The sequence below is a fragment of the Anopheles merus genome, chromosome X (genome assembly GCF_017562075.2).
Source record: "Anopheles merus strain MAF chromosome X, AmerM5.1, whole genome shotgun sequence".
In the NCBI taxonomy this organism is placed as follows: Eukaryota; Metazoa; Arthropoda; class Insecta; order Diptera; family Culicidae; genus Anopheles; species Anopheles merus.
This window is the reverse complement of record NC_054081.1, coordinates 24,633,442-24,657,667: the sequence shown is the minus strand read 5'-3', so window position 1 is coordinate 24,657,667 and position 24,226 is coordinate 24,633,442. Positions and strand designations below refer to the sequence as shown.

The following is a 24,226-nucleotide window of genomic DNA, read 5'->3' as shown; positions in this document are numbered from 1 at the left end:
CGATTTTTTTTTAAAGACTTTCATTCGCGATGCCACCCAATGTTCAAACAAAGAACTGACCAGCTGACGTTGTAAACGGAAAGTTTTAGAATGGAATAGTAAATCACAGTATTTTTACTTTTTTGATCTTTTAACTACAGCAAAGATTTGACAAGGTAATATTCAACTGAGAAAGCAAGAAAAAGGTCTATAAATTTTTTTACGGTCTATACTAAGAGGCAAGATTCTAAAAATCACTAATCTTTTAAGTAAAAATTGAATGAAAATGTAATAATTTAATTTCTCAAATACTCTATCCATAAGCATGTCTGAACAATAATACCTACCATAGCACCAACTTGCTCACGGACAGCTTGAACAAAATCATCATGACCGGCAATTTGTGATGTAACAACAGAAAATTGGTGCCATTTATATCGTTCCAAAATACTCAGCATAGCAGCGCTCTGTAAATAAACAATATAGTCAATGCAGCAAATAAAACTGATATCAAATCGCGACTCAATGCAACTGTTTAGAACAGTTTTTATCCTGTCCGTATGTATCCACAATGCATCGTGTTGTTCTCTGAGTGCACAACTTGGATGCATTGCTTCAACTAGTTGCGCATCTAGAACGGTGTACTAAAGCCATCTTCCTATATTTTCATTATGTTTGAGTATTAAAATGCCTTAATTTGGCATGTTTTAGTTAGTATCGTGATTTATTGAGCACATTATAACAGTTTTTTATAGTTCATTTCGGTTTTCCCGAGTTCGTTTATTGTTTATTCATGTTTATGTCATGTCCTTGACCAAGGATAAGTCGTTAAAATTAACAAATGAACTCAATACGTTTGCGATGCCTATGTTGAGTAAATTTTAACAACACTGGTTAATTTTTAATGACTATTATTTTTAACCGTTTCTTTTGCGTTTCACAAAAACAACTTATTTAGATGTTAAATTAATTGTTATCAATGCATTTTAATCGGTTGCATTGTTGTTGATTGCACAAATATGGAGAAGCATTCTCAAATTTGTTATGTATGTCATATTGCTACGACTACGGTAGGGAGAGAGCAATATTGGTAGCAAGATCGGGAGAACAAGAGCGAATTGAAAAGGCTAGGATGAGCGTAGCGAGAAAGACAACGCGAAAGACTTAAACCAAGAGCGCGGAAACTTTAGCAGGCATTGCGAAAGAAATGGTCAGTCTGTTTTTTCTTCAAAATTAACCACCAAGTAGTCATTAAAATTGCTATCCTATGCCGTCTATCAACAAACAATCGTAAACAGCTTATGTAATACAAATTAACTTTGGTTTAATTATATTGCTCGAATTGTTTCCCTGTGTTTGCCTATATTACATTTCGCGCAGTCGTTAATTGTATTGACGATCCTTTAGTTTAACAGGAATGCACAAAAAATGAACTCGACTTAACCAAAGTCAACTTTAAACAACTGATCAAATGTGTTCATTCATTCATCGCGTAACGGCTATAGATTTATTAATTTAAATTTGGGTAGAAAACTGATAGCATTTTTGATAGCGTCGCGCCAGTCTAAAGGGCCTATAACAAATTGATTATCTTTTTACCTGATGCTCTATACTTGGTGCAAGTTGCAATTGAAGGGCAGATTGTGAAGCTCGCCTTTCCAGTCCAGAATTATCAGCATTCCATGAAATTACCGGTATGCCAAGGTACCCCGCCAGCTGTAAGAAGTATTGTGCAGAGGCTGTGCTACGTCCGTATGACTCATAGTTCATCATGTAAAGTATAGCGGTAACATTTGCATGAAGAAACTCTTTGCACAAAGTGTTGAGAATAGCTGAAATAAAACACATGTTCATCAAGAATCGGTTGGTTAGTTACATGAAGAATCAAGATTTAAAAAAATAAGCCGGCATCGCCAATAAATGAACTCTTTTAACAGTCGTTTAAAGTTCATTTTGGTTTAACCAAGTTCATTTGTTGTTCATTCCTGTTAAAATAAACGATCGTCAACACAGTTAACGACTGCTCGATATCGCATATAGGCAAACACGGGGAAAAAATCGAGCAGTATAATTACAGCGTTTCACACTTTATTTCAAGACCACGAAACCCCTTCCCGAATCTGTCTTAGCCAAAGGCAAGACTGTGGTATGATGCTTGAAAACGTTGATGATACCTGAATTCATCGGACGCAATGCTGAATCTGCGGCACATTTCTCGAAAACACTGGTCCGCGCCGAGGACATGCGGTCGAATATCTTTTTACAAGGATAACCTTTGTGTACATCAGTGTACTGAAAACAGTCAACAATTTTTTTTATGTTTTTACCAAAAAAGATTATTTAAACAGTTCAAAGTACTTTCTTAACACTTGTAAATATATTAATAAAACAAATATGCATTCACTCATTTTATTAAATTGTCTTTTTTTGGTAAAAAAACGAAAAGGATAATTGAGTGTTTCTACCACACTGATGTACACAAAGGCTATCCGTGTAAAAAAATATTCGAACGCATGTCCTCGGCGCGGACCAGTGTGTTTCGAGAAATGTGCCGCAGATTCAGCATTGCGTCCGATGAATTCAGGTATCATCAACGTTTTCAGGTATCATCAACGATTTCAAGCATCATACCGCAATCTTGGCTTTGGCTAAGACAGATTCGGGAAGGGGTCCCGCGGTCTTGAGATAAAGTGTGAAACCCTGTAAATGACTGTTAATTTGTATCGCATACGCTCTTGACAGTCGTTTGTTTAACGACGGCATACCCAAGCGAAATTTTTCGGGGATAATGAACACAAACTCATGCCATCTCTTTCTATTCATCAGCCCTACTCTCTCACACGCATCGATGAACTTTTACACATCTCTTTGTTCATTGTACTATATTTAAAGGGTTTAAAAGTGATAGATAACAATTCATGTTCATGAACTAGTTATGGTCAAATGTTAATGGTGTAATGTTTGTACCATGGTCGACCTGAGTTCAATTCCATTTTTTTTTTGTTTTTTTTTATGATTTAAAGTTTTATTTAATTTTTAAAACATCCAGCTCCAATAACTTCAAACCCATTTACTCATTGTTAGAAATGCGTGTTTAATAGTTAATCTGTTATATTTATTGTTTTATTTATTTCTTTTAATTCTTTTAGTATCAGTACCCCTTCATACAACCAAACCAGTAAATAGCACGATAATGAATAATAATATGGTGGCGCAACTGGCAAAGTGATTCGAAGTAGAACTAGCGATGTGGTTGGTAGCATCAAGGATGAAGCATGAGCATGAATTGGAACATGAGTGGAGGGAGTGAATCCGAATGTTCATTTCTATTTTTAGCTCTTTTTTGCATGGGTTCATCTTTCACGTGTGTTCACTATCCCCGAAAATGATCTGTATTTCGTTGGTCTTTTCGGGGATAATTCGTTAACGAATTATACCCAAAAAGACCAGCGAAAACCAGCGTGGTCGGGAGCATGGGTTACGCGTAACGCTAGCGTAACGTAATGGGCTGAGCCTTACTTTTACCATCCGAGGGAAGCTAAGACTATACTTACAAATCACGCGAACAAAACAATATTTCAATTGCAGAAAATATCAAAGAAAATAATAAAACAATCGACCACTTTTTCAAGAAAATTTATTTATTTATTTATTTAATTAAATTGTCCGCCAAAGGCTTAACAATATGTTGCTTAAAAACTAAGGAGTGGAAGGAATGTACGGGTTAACGAATTCAGGAGTGGGAAGGGCGATAGTGTAGCGAAGGAGGGAGCGGAAACGGGAGGGTGGGATATGGTAGTCGAAGAGATCGGAGTGGTCATTGAAGGTGGCTAACGCTCGTAGGAGTGGGTCATTTTGGCCGTAACGGGTTCGGCGAAATTCAATGTAGAGGGGCGTAAGGGTCGAGACGGAACATAAAGGGGTATACGCGACAGGAGAGATGGGGAATCAAGGTCAGAGGAGAGAAGATTGGCAACAAAAAGGGACTGGATGATAGAATGTCTGGCTTGGATAGGTTCCAAACTAAGCAGGCGACAACGGACATGATATGGAGGAATAGAAGACTGATTGTAAAGGATGCGACGAATGGCAATACGGGTAAATTTGCGTTGGACTTTCTCTAGCCTAGCCATGGCAGTGATACCGGGTGGATACCAAACGACTGCAGCGTATTCAAGAGTGGGACGGACCCAACAGCAGTATAAGAACTTAAGGCACATTGGATCTCTTATCTCGCATGCTAAACGAAGGATTAATCCAAGAGCTTTGTTGGCTTTTTTTAGGACGAATTCGACATGTACATTAAACAGTAATTTTTCGTCCAACCATACACCGAGATCTTTCAATGATGAGACGCGAACAAGTTGAGAGCCACAAATGTAGTAGTTCCAGAGAACTTTGTGGGATGAACGACCAAACGATATGACAGAGCATTTTTGAGTACATAAACGGAGACCATTGAGGCAACACCAATCAGAAAATTTGTCCAGCACATGCTGGAGGACATTACAGTCATGAGGTGAGGCAACAGGTAAAAAGATTTTTACATCATCGGCGTAGAGAAGACAGCTATTTTGAGGGAGCACAGATACACAATCGTTGACAAACAGTATGAAAAGCAAAGGACTGAGCACACTTCCTTGAGGTACGCCAGAGAGACCTGCGAATGTATCGGAGAAACTATCGCAGACACGTACTTTGTAGGAATGGCCAGAAAGGTAAGATCTGAGCCAATCTAAAAGGTAACCTCCGAAGCCAAGTTTCTCAAGCTTAGCTAACAGGAGATTGATTGGTATGCTATCAAAAGCTGCTTTCATATCGGTATATATAGCGTCAATTTGGCTTGCGGATGAAAGAGCCGGATATATAACAGATAATAGACACATAAGGTTTGTAACGGTTTGATCTTTTGGGCATAAAGCCATGCTGGAGAGGAGATATATAGCTGGAAACAATAGGAGACAGGTACGAATGAACAATCGAATCCATAATTTTGGATATTGAGCGTAGTATAGCAATACCGCGGTAATTCGAACATAAAGAGCGATCGTTCTTTTTGTGAATGGGAATAAGAAATGCAGATTTCCATATTGTGGGAACGGAACCTTCTTGGATTGATCTGGAGTAAATACGGGACAGAAGGGGAGCAAGAGACGTTGCACATTGTTTTAATATGGAAGATGGAATACCGTCAGGACCAGGAGAGAACGAAGGCTTCAGTTTACTCATGGCGGCAAGGACACTTTGCGTGGTAATAGGCACATTGTTGCATGAGAAAACATCGGGAGGCGTTGTAGAAAGTCCTTCGGATACAGGGAACTGATGGGTGGCAGGATCGACAAACACACTTGACAGGTACTTTGCAAAAAGTTTGCATTTGTCCTGAGTGCTGGAAGCGACTTCGTCGTCAAAGAAGATGGTAGAGGGATATTCCGATTTAGAAGTGCGGGATTTGACAAAGCGCCAAAAGGACTTCGGCCTTCAAAGCCCTAAGCGACCTGTTCGACCACGGGGGACTGGGGGAGGGTTTCAGGAGTGGACAGCAGAGAGGAAAGGAGGAGGTGATTACATTGTTGAACTTAAATACTACTTCGTCGATGTTGCTGCATTGTTCGATGAAAGACCAGTCGATCTGCAAGATGATATCACATAGCTTTCTTATATTCGTTCTACGGAAGTTAAATCTTCGGTATCGAGATCGGTGTGATTTAGGTTGATGTTGTTCGGTGACGGGGGTTGCAAACTTAACGGATAGTTCAAGTGCAGGATGATGTTGATCAAGCGCCACAAGGGGTAGGGGTGATTCCAGCACTGAAGAGCATAACTCGGCAGCGATCGAATTTCCGAATATAAGATCAAGTTGACGGTCACGAGAATTTTTTACTCCTGACAATTGAAGCAAGCCGTTAAACGACATTCCATCAATGAGAGCTGCATTTCCCGTAGAGGTGCTGGTCGAGGTGAAATGAAGCGGTAGCGTCGGCGACGGGAGCCAAGAGAGAGAGGGAGTGTTGAAATCTCCGAGCAACAGTAACTGATCGGATGGTTTCATACGTTCCGTAATTAGACACACACTCTCATTTAGTGAATCCAGGATTTCTACACATGAGCTGCGATCAGGTGGAAAGTAGATGACACCAATAAACAGAGATAAATTAACGAACTTTATGCATACCCATAAAAGCTCCAGTGACGTGAAGGTGTGCGAAATTGAATACGAAGTGAGCTTGAATGAGCATGCGATTAGGACACCGCCTCCACGAGAGCGAGAACTGGTATTTGAGCAACGGTCACAACGGTAGATCTCGTAATTATTGTCGCAAAGGAGAGAGGAAGGCACGGAGTTGTCTAGCCATGTTTCGATAAGGGCGTACACATCGAAATTGTTCTCAGCCAGGGCTTGTCTCACGTTGAGTAATTTAGTGCGTAATCCTCTCACGTTCTGATAGTATATGGTGAGAAAGTGCGATGATACGGCGGCTTGATGGACTGTTGTTGTCGTGAAGCGGAGTAACGGAGGTTATTCGTCTGATGTTATCGTGAATAGTGTCTCGATCGGTGGTTCTGCGTTGTTTGGATTCGGTTGCGAAGTGTGTTGCGATGGATTGTGGGCATCTAGTGGCAGTTGTCGTGTGGGTGGGCGCCAAAAATTTGGAGCAGCGGATGAACGGTGATCGATGAATTCTCTGAATATTATTCCTTTGTGCCAGGTATGAGAGGAGAGTGCCCTTTCTAGGAACTCAAGCGACATCCTTACTTTAAATGAGATAAAAGTGAGAGTGCTAGGATCGCGGTCACGGGGCAACAGCTTATTTATGATGACGTCATCAGTGCCCAGTTGTGTTGTTATCATTTCCTTCATCTCGACGTCTGTGACCGACGGAGCTATGCGGGTAAGGTATAACCAAAACCTATTAGAGTTAGTATCACTTAATGGGACTGTCAACACGGCACGAGACGATGTTGATATAGGCGCTGTACCCGTGAGCAGTGGGGCATTAGGGTTGGTATCCGGCGGCGTAAAATTAACAAGCCTCCGCTTAGGTGGATTTCGGGATGGTGCGTTTTGTGAGTTACGATCGAGCTCACCGGGGCGAGAGCTTATAGGAGTGGCCACAGAATTATTCGTTAGAAGCGGTAAGCCAGGGGGAGCAGTAAGTAACGTAGTGTGCGTGTTAGCATTAGTTGCGTGGAACGCGGCTAGAACATCTTTCTTGACTGCGTCCAAGGCATCCGTGAGACGACAATCAAATTCTCCAAGAAGCTCCAGCTTCAGGTTTGAAAGAGCAGCTAGCATTCCATTAAGTGAAAATCCCTTACTGGCGCGTGATTCATTGCAGCTAGTGCAGGTCCAAAGAGTTTGTGAGTCAGGACGTTTCAGCTCGGACATGACCACCTCACACACACTCAAGCAGCCAAAGTGGTAAGTGGTATTACAGAAGCCAACACACTAATAGGAGTCATCACTCGTTACAGGAGCAGCACAGGAGGGGCAGGATTCGGTCATGATGAAGAAAGAAACGAACGACAACACACTAACACACGCGAGGTTGAGTGTATATGATCCCGGCACGATGCGGTTTTGATTCAATCTTCGAATGGAAATTAAGCTGCGGGGTTTGTACACTAGATGAAAACCTTATCACTGGATGATAAATCGACCAGAGATGGACTAGTTGAGCGCGTGCAGAAGCGATATGAGATTGAAAAACACGCGCAAAAACGGTCGAAATGTTGGAGTGCGATCAGAATGTGACTAGCTCTATGAAGAAACGTCAATGACGTTTGAAATGAAAATCGATCAATAGTCATAGCAAAGAAACAGCGAAACATAAAAATCTTCCCAAATTGCTGTATTATGTATCAATAGTATTCGTTTTTACAAATTTTCCGATGAATTGAGGCATTTTAATCAATATTTTACTTTTTATACAAAATGTATTGACAAAAATCTCGCACATAACGAGTTTTTCGTATTACGAGTGAGTTACTAGCACGGACTAAATTCGTATAGCGAAATCTACTGTATCATTCAACGAGTAAACCTAATTTTCGTTAAATCTTTGTTTTCTGTGTGAAATGTGTTTTAATTATTGATGAACATGAACTTCATTAGATTAATGAATTATATACGTTTAAAATGGTAATATAAACACCAAAACAGATATTTGCTGCAAATTTATTAATGCAATAACTGTTGATTTAAACTCAATAATGATTGGAATCGGGACTGACATTATGACAGATCAAATGTCAAACTTGTGTAACCCACGAGACCCCCCCCCCCTCTCCGAAGAGGGGAACAGAAACCGACATGTTTACAGTTTGGCATGTGCAAGCAAGGTTATTAGAGTCTATACAGGTTATGACAAAAGCCTGTTTTGTCCGATTTCCAATAAAAAAATAATTGAAAAAAAATTGACAGACAAATTGGAATGGTTTGTTTTTAATTGGACTTGTTTGTTTACAATTCGACTGATTGCAACTGGATTGGATTAGTACGATGTTTTAGGTTAAAATGTTGCATTTACTAATATTATTGTAATTATTGTAATTATTGTAATTAATTAAGTAATTATTGAATCGGAATTATTGTAAATCTAATTTTAATTATGTACTTTCTACTGGACTTGTGAAAAAAGTGGAGAAGGGATTCCGCTATAAATATTCGTGTGTTATCGTAATAAGACCCAACATGTACGAGTTGAAAAATCGTTATGTCGGAAAACGATCTCAGGGCATTAACTTAAGTTTGCTGCAAAATCATGTGTGCATAAGCAATAAGGGAGAGCCGATAAAGAAGCGGATGAAGTAGCCAGATAGTGAGCATATGCTGGACGGAAAATGTATGCAGCGGCAGGACATTAAAAAAATCATATCGAACGACACGTTTCTAACCATAGATTGACATCAAACCAGTTTCTAACAGCACGTGGTAATTTGATTCTTATTTTAGTGAAATGAAAAAGAAATAATTTTATTTTTTAATTGCTCGTAGAATTTCATCACACGAGTTTCCTTTCCGTTCCAGAACAGTCCTGTGATCTAGTGATGGGCGTTTCGGAGCGCACCAACGGCTCTGGACTAACGGGTCCGGAGCCAGCTCCGCTCCGACGGCTCCGGAGCCAGCTCCGCTCCGACGACTCCGGAGCCGGCACCGCTCCAACGGCTACGCACCAATGGCTCCGCAGCCGGTTCCGGACTAACAGCTCTGCACTCACGGCTCCGTTCCAACGGCTGCGGAGCCGGCTTCGGGTCCACTGTTCCAGAGCCGTCGACGAATCAACAGCTCCGGACCAACGGCTTCGCACTAACGGTTCAATAGCGACAGCATTGTATGATAGCGTAATAAAAAAACTAATATATCTTCTCGTGGAAGCTAACACACGATGTGATTGCAGTATTGACATGTATGACGTTGTGTAGCATTCGTTGGTCTCGCCTTTCTTAACTATATTCAAAACTCATCGATTTTTTTTATAAATTATTTTAACATGACCTACACCCCTATTTACGGTTTTCCTCGATTGAAATTTTATTGAAAAAGTTTGTTCGGTCCCTTGTGTTAAAACCGGCTCCGGAGCAGTTATTGTCCGCGGTTCCATGTCGCGGTTCCAGCACCGCAATTTCGAAGGAGGGATACGCATCATCACCGCTGCCGCAAGTTCGTCAGCGCCGTCGCGGTCCTAGCTCGGGTCAAGTGCAATAGCGGAACGAAAGTGATGCCGGTAGCATTTTTTGCACCACATCATCACAACCCTGACCAACATCGTCAAAAGGGTGTCATCACATCGATACTCTTTCACTGAATTATTCCGTGTCCGTTCCACTCCGAATAAACGACGAACTGTTATGAGCGAAGTGACATGGGATCTGGCCACTTCTCATACGAGGGGCAGCATCTGGGACAGCACAATAACCCAGTTTGGACACTGCTGCTGCTGGGCGGCATGAACTCTCGTCCACTGAAACTGGGACTGCAATACCAAACCTGTAGAACAATTGAAACTGATGGGACAATCCGACGATGTCCAGTGCATGTAAGCAAAACTGACTTAGCATTAACCAATCCAACATAGAAGTCATATTCTATAAATGATATAACTAGTTAGCATGAAGAATAATTGTAGCAGTAATTTCGTCTTCTGTAAACTCATTTATGTTGCTGGTGCCAAGCAACAGCTGGGCGGCATCTATTTTGACAGACAAATTGTAAACAAGGTATCCATAATGGTGACCCTCTCAAACGCTCTGTCGTAACCTGTAAAGAGTCTAATAACCTTGTGTGCAAGCTTATCTAGTAGTTTGTTGGTGCATGATATACGGCCAGAGCATGGATTCCGTTCCACGAAATCCGTTTTGGCGCTCAGTGCAAAAGGCACTCATGGCCCTTTCTTCTTCTTCTTCTTCTTTTTTTTTGGCTCAACAACCGTTGCCGGTCAAGGCCTGCCTGTACCACACTACTTGTGGGTTTGGCTTTCAGTGACTTATTGATTCCCCCCATAGCAGGATAGTCAGTCCTACGAAAGGCGGCACGGTCCATTTGGGGCTTGAACCCATGACGGGCATGTTGATAAGTCGTACGAGTTGACGACTGTTGACGAGTTTATGGCCCTTTAAACGATGTTCATTTTACCGGTTTTTGTTTTTTTAATCTGGCCAGTTTTTGAATAAAATTAACTCTTTTGATGGTTACTTGCGTTCCCAATTGTATGAGATGAAATCCCTGAGGTTTTGAGCTGCGGATTTGTGTCGAATTGGTAATCGTTAGCGATTCCAAAGTATCATAATCCTGATTTCTGGAATTTAAATAATATCATTTATGATATTTATAATATTTATTATAAGTTATATTTATTCTTATAATGTATAATTCCCGCTGCGCAAAGCGACGGAAGAATTCAAGGCGTTCGGAGAATTTTATCATGGCTTCCTTTGGTTGGTCCTTTGGTCTCAAATGGTTCTCCAGCCACGAGGCCCCAACGACCATTTTTCCGAGGGCCCTTGTCGCTAATACTCTGTCCACTTGTAGACATACGGCATACTACGGCATAGACTAGAGATTTTCGGCGACCGCCTAGTCCGCCTACCGTAACATCCGTCGCTGGTTCATGACGGTGTTTTTTATTGTGGAGGTGCATCCTTCCCCCTGCATGCTGCGTATGCATCGGGCAGGAGACAGTGTGACAGTATGAGAATTGCCCGCTGGATAGGAGCGGGCCCGCGGCACCGCCTTCATAACGCACATCTTAACAGCATGCCCGTCGTGGGTTCTAACCGCGTATGAACCGTCCGCCGTAGCAAGGGCTGACTATTCGGCTACGTGGTTCTCAAGGTCTGAAAAGGCCAACATGATCGCATAGGCCGTTGTGAAATATATTCACGAAAAGGGGCTGGCTGTGATATTTGGAGGAAATGTGAATAGGAAAGTGTACACCTTTATCGCTGGTCGGTTTGCAACTGTATATTCGTTTGTCCTTTTTTTGTATATAATAATTCATGCAGTTCATAATTCATGCAGATCGAGCAGTTTCTAACGTCGAGTAGTTTATAACCTAATCTTAGTTTCCTAACGCTTTGTTTCATGTACAATTCAAATTAAAGTTCGAAAATAATTATTCAAATTCCAACATTCCCGGCCACCCAAGAAGAACTTCTTTAAATTTCATGCAAAATATAAATTCAAAAATGAGTTCAAAAAAGAATTCAAAAAGAGTTTGACTCTTGAACCTGACGCTTATCTCCTATCCTACTGCTCATGTGTGTAGATGTGTGAATGTGTGTTGCGTGTATCTTGTTCTGTGACTGCCATGAGTGCGAAATGTAAACAATGTCGCGTGGCTTGCAGCTGCGCGTTACTCAGTGCCGGTGGTTTCCTTCTGCTCTAAGTTGCTAATTACGTCCGGATTAGGCAAAACCGCCAGACGATTAGCTGCGCGGACGATTTGCTTCCCTGAAGCAGTGCGCAGTGTAACGACGCGAACAACATCGTCCTTTCCAGGGTTTACTGCAACGATGCGCCCCATCGGCCACGAGGTAGGAGGTACATTGTCTTCCTTGATAATCACCAGTTGATTTTCTTCCAGCACCGCTGATTTCCCGTTGCAATATTTGGCTCGAGCTTGTAACTGCTGCAGGTACTCCGGATACCATCGAGCCCAAATGGTTTGCAGATGTTTTTGTACCAACTGGTATTCCCTCAAATAGTTGCTCGGTGTCTCGGTGTAATCGATGATTGGTACCGCTTGCAGATTGCCACCGACGAGGAAGTGTCCCGGTGTCAATGGTTCCAAGTCCGACGGCTCATCGGATAGAGGTGTAATCGGTCGCGAATTCAAACATTGCTCTACCTGGGCAAGTAGGGTAAGCATGCTCTCCTGTGTGATGCTTGTTGTTCCTATTGTTCTGATTATATGCTTTTTAGCTGCCTTCTCCGCCGCCTCCCATAAACCTCCAAAATGTGGTGCTCTTGGTGGGATAAACTTCCACTTCATCTGATTCATCGCGCACCAAACAAATATAGCAGCTCGATCGTGTTCGTCGCTCTTTAGCATCTTGTAGACGCGATTCAGCTCATGTGTCGCTCCCTTAAAGGTGGTTGCATTGTCGGAATGCAGTTCACTGATTTGACCACGACGTGCAATCAAACGACGGAGTGCATTGATAAATGCTGTTGATGTTAAATCGCCTACCAGTTCGATATGTACCGCTCTTGTTGAAAAACATGCAAATATGGCGATGTATGCTTTAATCGGACTTCTGTTGCGGATAGTTTGTATTATGTAAATTGGCCCGCAATAGTCTACTCCGCATACTGAGAATGGTCTTGTTGGTGTGACTCGTGATGTTGGCAAATCGGCGATACTTTGCTTAATCAGTGTGGGATTGGCTTTAAAACATGCGTGGCAACTGTGGTACACAGACTTGCATAAATTGCGACCGCCAATTATCCAAAAGCTTTGGCGTAGTGTTGTTAAAAGCATTTGTGGTGCAGCATGCAGCTTACTCAAGTGTATCGAGACAGCTAGTAGTGCGGACAGTGGGTGTTTCGATGATAATATTACCGGGTGTTTTTCTGATTCCGACAGATGTGCGTTACTGAGCCGGCCACCAATGCGCAGAATACCCTGCGTATCTATGAAAGGGGAAATCCATTTCAGTTTGGAGTTCTTCGGAATCTCTTTGCCCTTCTGCAGATGTTGTATCTCCTCGGAAAAAGTGTCTTGCTGCGAAAGATAACATAACTTGAGTTCTGACGCCTTGAGTTCGTCTACAGTGAGCGGAGGGATGTCCGTAGCATGGACCTTGTTTCCTACGCGACGCTTTGCGTTTTGTATAAAGCGCAAACAATATGAAACAACTCTTTGCAGTTTGTGGTAGATCGAAAGTCGTGAGAACAAACTGTTTCGAAATTCGCAGATTAATGCTGTGCTTGCAACCCGTGACGATAACCTTTCTTCTTCTGCGTTCTCATCTTCGCCTGGTGATGGTGTGTTCTGAGGCCATTCTTCCGTGTTGCGTGCTAACCAATGTGGCCCGTGCCACCAGCGCTCACACACTAGCAACCTTTCCGGAGTTAAACCTCGCGAAATGTCGTCTGCTGGATTGTCCGAACCTGGAACATGCTTCCAGCATTGTATTCCAGCCGTTTGTTGAATTTATGCAACCCTGTTTGCAACGAAGGCCTTCCATCGATTTGGTGCTGAATTCAGCCAGTGAAGGACAGTCATGGAATCGGTCCAACAGATGGTGGTAGCAGAAATTTTCAGTGATTGCTGGACTTTCTCGTAAAGGAGTGTGGCTAGTCGCGCTGCACATAATTCCAATCGAGCTATGGAATGTGAATTGGATAACGCAACGACCTTTGACTTGGCTGTTAGCAGCTGTACGGTGACTCCTTCCACGCTTTCAGCCCGAATGTAGCAACAAGCACCATATGCTAGTTGTGATGCGTCAGCAAAGATATGTATTTGCAAACTTGTTGCCGTGCATTGCGATATGTACCGTGGGACTGTCAAATTGCGTAGTGAAGATAGTGTAGAGTGAAATTTCGACCATTCATGCTGTAAGTGCGATGGTAGCTCGCTGTCCCAGTCATATGCCTTTCCATTAATCTTGAGAGCCCATAGTTGCTGCATGAACATCTTTGCGATGATGATCGTTGGGCCTAGTAACCCGAGGGGATCAAATATCTTGGCGATATATGACAAAATTAGCCGTTTAGTTATGCTGGGTGTTGTAGGTGGTATCTCAATACGAAACCGTAGTGTATCAGTTGCCGGTTCCCAAACGATGCCTAATGTGGATACTTGTTTCGAGCTCTTCCACTCGTGCGTGAGTTGTACCGCCACATCTTCTGAAGAAACGTTCTGCAATGCTTCGGTGCGGTTCGATGCCCATTTCTTCAGCGTGAAACCAGCTGAATTTAGCATGTCTGAGATTTGCCTTTGTATAACGATTGCTTCGGACAAATCATCGGTACCCGTTAGCAAATCATCTACGTAAAAATCGTTCATGACCGCGTTCATTGCCAAAGGATACTCTTCCTTGTGGTCAAGAGCAATCTGTTTTAGGGTCCTGGTTGCCAAAAATGGAGCAGAGGCTGTGCCGTACGTAACCGTCTGTAGCTCAAATGTCGATATAGGATCTGCAGGATGTTCTCTGTACCGGATGCGCAGATAGTTACGGTCATGAGGGCTATGTAAAATTTGCCGAGAATAGAGAAATTACATCTTCTCTACGTCTGCAGTGAGAGCAATGGCACGAGAACGAAACCGAAGGATAATCGATAAAAGATCTTCTTGAACGACTGGTCCCACTAAGAGTTTGTCGTTCAATGAGTAACCACTCGAAGTCTTACAGGATGCATCGAACACGACACGCACCTTCGTGGTTGTGCTTGATTCCTTAATGACAGCGTGATGTGGGAGGTAGTAATGCTCTACCGAATCGTCTGCAGGACTGGTAAGCCGCTTCATATGCCCCAAATGCTCATATTCTTTCATAAATTTCACATACTCTTCTTTCATTTTAGCATTGGTGTTCAACCGCCGTTCGATACAACGCAGTCTGCGATCGGCTATTTCCTTCGACTCTCCTAAAACGATATTAGGGTTGGAGTTAAATGGCAAACTAACGACATACCTTCCACTTGAGTTGCGAACAGTTGTTGCTGCGAAATGCTTCTCGCAAGTATTCTCCTCAACCGATAGCACAGGATCCTCGGCTATGGTTTCACTCTCCCAGAACCGCTGCATGGTCTCCTCCAGTGGAGTGTCGTATGCAGATAGATGGCACAGCCGCGGACCGATGGACGAATGATGAGTGTTGCCGGTGACAACCCAACCAAAATGGGTTTCGACCAGCCACGGTTTGCCTCTACCGATAGAGCGCTTGCGACCGGTGTGGAGCTCCCAGAACGTATCGCCTCCGATGACGATGTTGATTTGCCCCGGACTGTTAAAGGTGCTGTCCGCCAATGCCACGTCCGGCATTTTCCATGAAGAGACGTCCGTTGGGGATGTAGGGATGTTTGCGGATGGCGTGTCCAGAACCAAGAAAGTCATCTCCGTTGCGAAGGGTTGTGTCTTGGACTGAATGGTAGCGACGATGGAACCCTTGATCTGCTGTACTGCATTGCCGATGCCCGATACAGCGACGTTGACTCTTTTGCGACTCGTCAGCAGCTTCTGTGCGAACTCCTCAGCGATGAAATTAGACATGGATCCCGAATCCAACAAAGCCCTTGCTTCATGGGTGTTTCCGTAGTCATCCTTGATCTGGATGTTTGCCGTCGCCAGAAACACATTGTCTTCATTCGACTGAGCTGACAATGTTACCGTTGCGGGTGGAGCATAGGGTGATGAATGGTGTAGAAGAGTATGATGACGCTCACGACACGTGCGACACGAATAAACCGACTTGCACGCTCTAACCTGATGATTGCTGCTCAAACAGTTCCAGCACAGTCGCTTCGATGCGACGACGTCCCGTCGCTGTTGGACCTCCTTGGCGATGAACACTGGACAGTTGCGCAGTGTGTGGTCTTCGGAACACTCCAATGGACACTTTGGCTGTTGGGTGAGAGCAGTCGATGCAGCAGGAGCCGAGCGAGATGTAGCTGCATTTGCGATGAATCTCCGTTGCCCTGGTTGACGAATGAGACGTTGACGAAGCGGGTGAATTCATCCACCAGGTGCGTGAGCTTGTCAACGCACACCAATTGCACTCCCGGAAGGTAGTGCAATTTGCGATAGTATTCGCGAATTAAAAGACGAGAATTGTCGTACCGTTTAAGAAGCGCCGCCCAGGTAACCGAATAGTTGTCCGACGTTAAAGGTGTGTGCTCGAAGGGTACCGCCGCGTCCCCCTTCAACGATGACAGTAAGTATTGTAGCTTCGCGATAGATGGAAGCTCGGCTGAAGCGTCGATCATTGCGATGAAGCGATCTCGGAAAGAAAGCCATTTTGTATGATCTCCGTCAAATGTTGGAAGTTCGATTTTGGGCAATCGTAAATTTGGCGCGTGGGTCGACCGAATGCAAGCGTTGAGGAAGCCAAGCCCGTTGTATCGTTGAGCGAACCTTCTTCCTTAGGCTGTCTTTCCCGTAGAAATGATTTTAGCTTGCGGCAGCGTTCTTCAATGTCGATCCGTTCCATTATGCTGGCTTCGACCGCTGCGTCTCTATCGTCAAGCTCTTCCAGTTTCGACACTGCGGTGAAGAACTCTGCCTTGTGCTTCTCCAGATCTTCTAACGCCTCCGGAATCTGCTTGGCATCATCACTCGAATATTTCACCAGGAACCGTTCCAGCGATTTTATGTTCTCCAGGGCGATCCTCTTTTTCAGTTGCACTGCTTTAATTTTCTTATCCATTGCACAAAGAAAATACTGCGATATCACACGAAAATAACGAACAACGCGATGGCGCGAGTTTCAAAATGATGGCGTGTAACCGACCGTTGCCCTTGATGCGGGGCGATATGCGATGGCGGGAATTGTCACGGAATGACTTGCACACTTGACGACGAATACCGAATTCCACTCTTGATGCAGAATGAAATTTATTTCTTCCGTGTATCACTATCCGGTTCGAAGGACCAAAAATGTGAAATATATTCACGAAAAGGGGCTGGCTGTGATATTTGGAGGAAATGTGAATAGGAAAGTGTACACCTTTATCGCTGGTCGGTTTGCAACTGTATATTCGTTTGTCCTTTTTTTGTATATAATAATTCATGCAGTTCATAATTCATGCAGATCGAGCAGTTTCTAACGTCGAGTAGTTTATAACCTAATCTTAGTTTCCTAACGCTTTGTTTCATGTACAATTCTAATTAAAGTTCGAAAATAATTATTCAAATTCCAACAGCCGTAATGACAAAAACAATAATAATAAAAAGAACTTTCAAGCGCCATCCGTACCTGGGAAGGGTTTGTTTTGACTTTGTTGCTGCCGGTTCTGCCACCGTGGCGCGACAAATGCACGAAATACACTTGACCAAAGGACATGAACCTACCGAGCCTTACCCATTCCAAGGCAGTGCCGGCCGCACGGCGTCATGATACCGACTCTAAGCCAACAAGCCGTTCAGGTGCGACGCACCATACGCGCACCGTAATAAACAAATCCAGAATCCTCTTTTGTATGAATTAAATTCAAGTTTAGTTTCCCCTTGCGCCCGCTAGCTGAATGGGAAAGATATTTGCTACATATCACATGCACGTTTGCTTCGATCGTGTATCTTTTTAACAGCCCCCAAGCGCGGGATCAAAAATGCTTGGACTTTGTAGCCGCAGCGAATGAAAATGTACGCATCAGAATCAAATAGTGGGGCCCTTTCCGTTGTAAGTTCGTGGGCTGAAATTTCAGCACGTCAGCTATTTGCATTGTATAGCAGTTTTCGAGCCGCTATCTAAGTGAGTATAATATACAGGTGGGCTTATCCCAAGGTGTATGAATTTAGAAGGCTGATTTTTAATCGCTTCTGCTGCTGAATGAAGCGATTAAGAATGTTTTGAGTATTCGTCAAGCCTCAAGAAAGCTTGTTTGAACAATATTTTTCACCCATCCTGTCAAAAAGTGATATTCTAATATGGTTTTAAAAAACATACTATGAGACCACCTGGACTACATACACTTTGATTCTAGATTCCACCACGTGATCTCTTTGATACACCTCCCGACAGACAAAGAGAGCGAAATTTTCAGGCGAGGGGTAGGTAGAAACACGCGGTGGGGGCCCGGCCCAAGATCGGATCCAAAGTCCGTTGTTTTGGGCTCGAAATTAAAAATGGCGGATGGAGCGCTACCACGGAGAGAATGCGCTCTCTTGCTTGCCTTTAAAATACACGAGGCGCTCTCGCCGTAAAGAACGCTCGCTCGCGCTGTTTCATCATACCCCTTCCTACCCGTTTCTTTCGGCTTGCGCTGCGCTGAGCTGGTACCCCGTCTCACCTGATTCCAGCGAATTGCGCTGCGCTGGACTGACACCCCCTCCCACTTGTTTCTTTCGTATCACGCTGTGCGCTTCCCTTCATTCGGACTTGGTGCACCCGAATCAAAACAAAAACTTGAACACATTAAACTTGGTTTATATTTTATCACTTTTATTGCAAATAAAGGGGCATTTTCGCACATAGCTTCACACAATCTTGCCACAAAATCACACACATTGTTTATATTTAAAAAATCGTCTTATTTAAAATAGCCGTCTAACTGCATGAATACCTTTGTTGCTGTTCAATGCAGTAAAAAAATATTTAAATAAAGCAGCGCAAATCACACATTTAAGATAAATGGTGAAAGAAAAGCGCAGCTTCATTTCAATGTGCACAACACTTCAACACTTAGCGAATCTTCGATCGCCCGGGACTTAGGCTAACATGCGCGCGGCCTTTCACGGCGAACGCTTGAGCTGAACTGACGATTTCGTGTGGTGGCAAGAAAGGGAGCGCACAGAGGAACACTCGCTGCACTAGTGCGAGCGAGACACCGATAGCCGCATGCCGCTGCGAGAAAACCAAACTGAGCGCGCAGGCTGAAAGTGAACGCACACATTCACACATGTGTAATTGTGTGAGTGCAAAAACTGTGTAGAAACCAAAACACGCTCGCGCCTCCGCGTAATTCCGCGTATTTCCAACCGTCTCCCTATGCTTCTACATGCCCCTCGCCTAAAATCGCACACTTTTTCATTCTCATTGCTAGTAGGGCTTGGGATAAATGTAAACAACACCGTGTTTTCGAGCAGGTACTCGAATGTAATTCTAGCTTTGAGGGTAGAATACCCGCTGCGCAAACTCGAGCAGTTTCCAGCGCAGAAAATGTACCAAAATCTGCGCTGGCCAGCGCAGATTTTGGCTGGTCTCACGCGCTGGACTTCAGCGATTCCTGCGCTGGGTCGCGCAGTTCGGGCAGTTCGGGCCAAGTTCGGGCGGCGGCGGAGCAAAAAAAAAACGGTCAAAAAATTAAAAAAAAATGGCGCCCATTTTTTCGTCCGCTTCTTCCTCTCCCCTCCCTCCTTCACCCTGGCTTGCCTTACTTGAGCTTCAGCCCGTGCCTTCCGCCGCCAGCTGATTGGGTGTTGTGGTGTATGCGTTGATACTTATATGTGCATTGCGGTTATGTATTGTTATTGGTGGGTGTTAGCATTTATTAATTAGTGTGTGACCTTGGGACGATGCGGGAGAAGCTGGATTGGGATTTAAAGTGTTATCGGTGTATTGATGGATTATTTTATTTCGTGCCGCTGCTGATGAGACCATTCGATGCCCCTGCCAATTGAGGGTGAAGAAGCCTAATTAAAACAAGCGTAGGAGAACGTCTAACAATAAACTAATATTTTTTTATTTGAACATGTTTGATGTTTCAATGACCTTCTAAGCATCATGTAGCACAGTGTATAGTGGTTATAATTTTTTTTTTAATTTGCCGAAATCTGTCTCGAGTTTTTGGGTCTCAACACACACACACACACACACAGCGCGGGGAAAGTGACCTTTCACTCTATCATGTCGCGATCCCCCACCCCGCCCGGCGCTAGGGATGAGGATGCGCTACAAGAAACCTGAACCAGCCGTTCTACCGAGAAGGTAGCCGTAATCGATCATGCGTGGAGGGGGGGGGATGGTCTAGTGGGGGGTGGGGGGGGGGGGAGTGCGTGCTTGCGCGACTTCGGGGGTGCGTGCTCGCGAGCGCGCTTTCGTGGGTGCGTGCTGGCGTGCGCGCTTTCATGCTCGCGGGCGCGCGTACGTGCGTGTGTGTGTGCGTGCGTGCTGGCGTACGCGCGTTCATGCATGTGCGCGCGCGCGTATGTGTGTGTGTGTGTTATGTGTGTGCGAGTTTGCGCGCGCGTATTTGTGTGTGAGTTTGCGCGCGCGTGTTTGTGTGTGAGTTTGCGCGCGCGTGTTTGGGTGTTTGTGTGCGTGCGTTTGGAAACCTCAAAACTATTTGATTCTGATGCGTACATTTTCATCCGCTGCGGCTACAAAGTCCATGCATTTTCGATCTCGCTACCTGAGAGACAACACAACCATTGGCATTGGCATCTTTTCGATCGGCTCTGCTGTTGGGGGTATTAAAAAGACACACGATCTAAGCAGACGTGCGTGTGATATATTGCACATTTATTTCTAATTCAGCTAGCGGACGCAACTGGAAACAAAACTTGAATTGAATTCATACAAAAGAGGATTCTGGATTTGTTTATTACGGTGCGCATATGGTGCTGCACCAGTCCGTCCAGAATCGGGCGTCTTGTTGGCTTGTCGGTATCGTGACGCCGATTGACCAGCAATGCCTTGGAATGAGTTCGGATCGGTAGGTTCATGTTTTGGTCGAGTGCATTCCGTGCATTTGTCGCGTCACAGCGGTAGCCCGGCAGCAACAAAGTCAAGACAAACTCTTCCCCAGGTGTGAACTGCTATGCTAAGTTCTTCTTATTATTATTATTATTATTGTTGGGGTGATAGCCTATGCGATTATGCCGGCCATTTCAGGACTTGAATACCACGTAGCCGGATAGTAAGCCTTTGCTACGGCGGACGGTTCATACGCGGTTAGAACCCATGACGGGCATGCTGTTAAGATGTGCGGAATGATGGCGTTGCCGCGGGACCGCTCCTATCCAGCGGGCAACTTGCATACTGCCACACTGTCTCCTGCTCGATGCATACGCTGCAGGCAGGGGGAAGGATGCACCTCCACGATAGAAAAAAACACCGTCATGAACCAGCGGTGGATCTAACGGTAGGCGGACTAGGCGGTCGCCGAAGATTTCTAGTCTGTAGTATGTCGTATGTCTACAAGTGGACAGAGTATTAGCGACAAGGGCCCCCGGAAAGATGGTCGTTGGTTCCCCGTGGCTAGAGAAGTATAATGTTCAATCCATCCATCCCCCCTCCATCCGCCTGCAATTTAAGTATAATGTTCAATTTATCTCCCAACAGCTGTTTGCCAGTACCCCCTCCTCCTGGTCATCAGTTACCATTTACAGGGGCCTCAATTTTTTTCCGCCTTTCATGAACACCTTTCTTTCTTTGACCTATGGATCATAACATTCCGGAAGAGCATACATTCGGCGACAGTTTTGCATACACACGCACACTCACAACCATGCGCAGGATGCTTAGCATATCTATGTAATCGGGTAACAGTTTTTGCAACAGGCGAAAGCAAAATCTTAGTGTTATGCTTAATGCTTAGCACGTTCAGTTCGATGGCAGGCCCCAGGGACTGCCAGTGAACTTTCCAGTATGCCGATTTCACAATCAGCTTGCGTTCTAGATGCCGGCGGAACGGTAAGCTCATTAAAATCAGCGCCGGACTGAACGTGTTAATGCGGATTAGGATTCTGCGCGTTGCACAGCAAACCCTCCTGCGTAAACTAGCGATTCCTTAGTCATTTTTATATTTCAGTGTTTGAACTCATTGCGATTTTTTGGTTTGATTTGTTAAAATGCAACTTCATCGCCGCAATGTTTGTTAACGGTATTTTTAGGCGCCACAGCAACTCATGAGCATTGTCCACACGCGAGAAAGAGATAGCGCTATGGTGGGAAAAAGCACGGACGACGGCTGACAGCGATTGGCCGTCTGACGCACCAACACATCCAAACCTACGGCAGCGCGTTCTGGCGAGGGGTATGAGGCGGAGCCAGGGTCGGGTAGCTCGACGAGCTGCTTGACAAATTTGCCGTTGTCCCTCAAAGATGGCATTATAAAATTCTCCGAACGGCATGATTTCTTTCGTCGCTTTGCGCAGCGGGTAATCTAGACTGAAAATTGCAGGCTAGTTTTTTGTGTGGTTTTGTATGGAGTGTTTACATGATTTCAGCCTCCAACTGTCAAACTCCACACAAAAACCTGACTAGAATCGTGAAGGGCCCCAGTTGTGGAGTTTCCGCACGCGCGCGCGCGCGCGCGCGCACCCGCACACACACACACACACACACACACATACACACGCACACACACACACACACACACACACACACACACACACACACACACACACACACACACTAACACACTAACACACGCACGCACGTACTCATACATAAACACACTCATACATGCACGTACGCGCGCACGCAGGCACGCACCCACGAAAGCGCGCACGCAAGCAAGCACCCACGGAAGCGCGAACGTCGGTCAAGGCCTGCCTGTACCACTTGTGGGCCTGGCTTTCATTGACTTATTGATTTCCCCCCATAGTATAATAGTCAGTCCTACGTATGGCGGCACCCCAAGCAGTCTTAAGAAGCTCTATTTGATAACTAAAAGAGTTTTAAAGCCGTTCAAAATCAAATAGAGTTTTTTAAGGGAATATGACATTTGCTTGCGTTACAGCATAACGACATGTTACGTTACCTTGTTTTTTTTTACTAGGGCCAATATAACTGACAGTGTTATTCAAATGTTATCAACACTTTGTAGTTTCTATATAGTTTAAGCAGCATTTAAAAACTATTTTATTATTAATATTTTTTTAATTATGTGCCCTGATTGTAATTGCAAAACATTTCATTATTTTAATTACATTTTTCATGTTTGGCTTCAGTTTTTCTTTATTTGACATGATAATTGAAAAGAAATGAAAAATATATTTTGTTTCTATTTAATGAACATTTTCGACGTATGAATATGTCGCATACCATTTTCCAAACGAGAAATATATTACCTTTAAAATCATTGAATTATTTGTTTAAATTAATTTGCTATTGATGAAGATACTTTTCGAGACATACTGCACGTGCTACGCCGCCATTCGTAATGTCAAAAAGTTTTTCAAGTTTCGTATGTGCTGAAAGCCGACAAGAAAAGCAAGCAGCTGCAAATTTTACAGCTTGTAATTTGTGTATTATCAAGCTTATCCAACAGGTTAGTGTATTTTTATCACCATTCTCATTGCATTAACTAAATTGTTAATATTTCGTCGCTGTTTCCCGAACTTTCTCGCAGTATTCAAACACGATGGTAGAGTTCCGCCCGCTCCATCAAATACAGAGAATGGCGCCGTCCAATATTGTCCCTGCCTCGCGGTCGTGCACTACCGTCAGCACTCCACTAGCCGCAACAAAACATGCGCCCCTCGTCCCACATTTCCATCATCTCGACGGTGGTCAACAGCTGTACGCCGGCCGCCTACAGCCACCGGGATAACCTCGCTGTCTAGTGCGATACTGATGAACCTGCGGCGCAAGAGCACGCAAGCGTTTGGTGGCGGCGGCTGTGGAATGATGGTGCACCTCGGTAAATGTGGTACACGAGAAGAATTTTTCCCGCAAGAGGTATCTATTTGGGCGGTGAAATCGAACGACGCCTACGGAGACAGTAAAACAACAACCATAATGCCGCACCGTAGCGTCCCGCGCTGTAGCGCTCTTTTACGCACCGAAGTTAACCGTAGAGTTGGCAACCAGATTTACACACGTAAGGCCGCGGGGCCATGGGGATTCTCAGCGCTCATTTTCTCAAGCACTCATGAGTGCTCTTGAGAAATCCTCGTTCTCAGCGTTTGTCGAATCGGAACAAAATCGGTTTTGAGAATCTTTGAGAATCTTTGAGAAAGTTGACAATGCAGCGATCGGCTACCTGAAATATAAGCAATTGTGCTATTTCTTTTTCGATAATCACTTTGGAAAATGTATTCAATATTTATAATTGAAAAAGTTTTAAAAAACATGTGATCAAAAACATATTTTCTATTTAAAGCTACAAATAAAACTTGAGTGGCTTTATCAG

General features: G+C 44.1%; 1 protein-coding gene across 2 annotated transcripts in view; it reads right to left on the bottom strand.

Annotated features, from left to right (window-relative positions):
• Positions 1 to 24,226, bottom strand: part of LOC121596139 (glutamate receptor ionotropic, NMDA 2B) — a 253,362-nt gene that overhangs the window by 17,970 nt on the left and 211,166 nt on the right. For both annotated transcript variants that reach the window (XM_041920819.1, XM_041920827.1), the window contains 2 exons: positions 1,579 to 1,811; positions 327 to 446 (listed from right to left, as the gene is read on the bottom strand). In XM_041920819.1, coding sequence (XP_041776753.1) covers positions 327 to 446; positions 1,579 to 1,811 — 353 coding nt within the window. The remainder of the gene's footprint in view (positions 1 to 326; positions 447 to 1,578; positions 1,812 to 24,226) is intronic.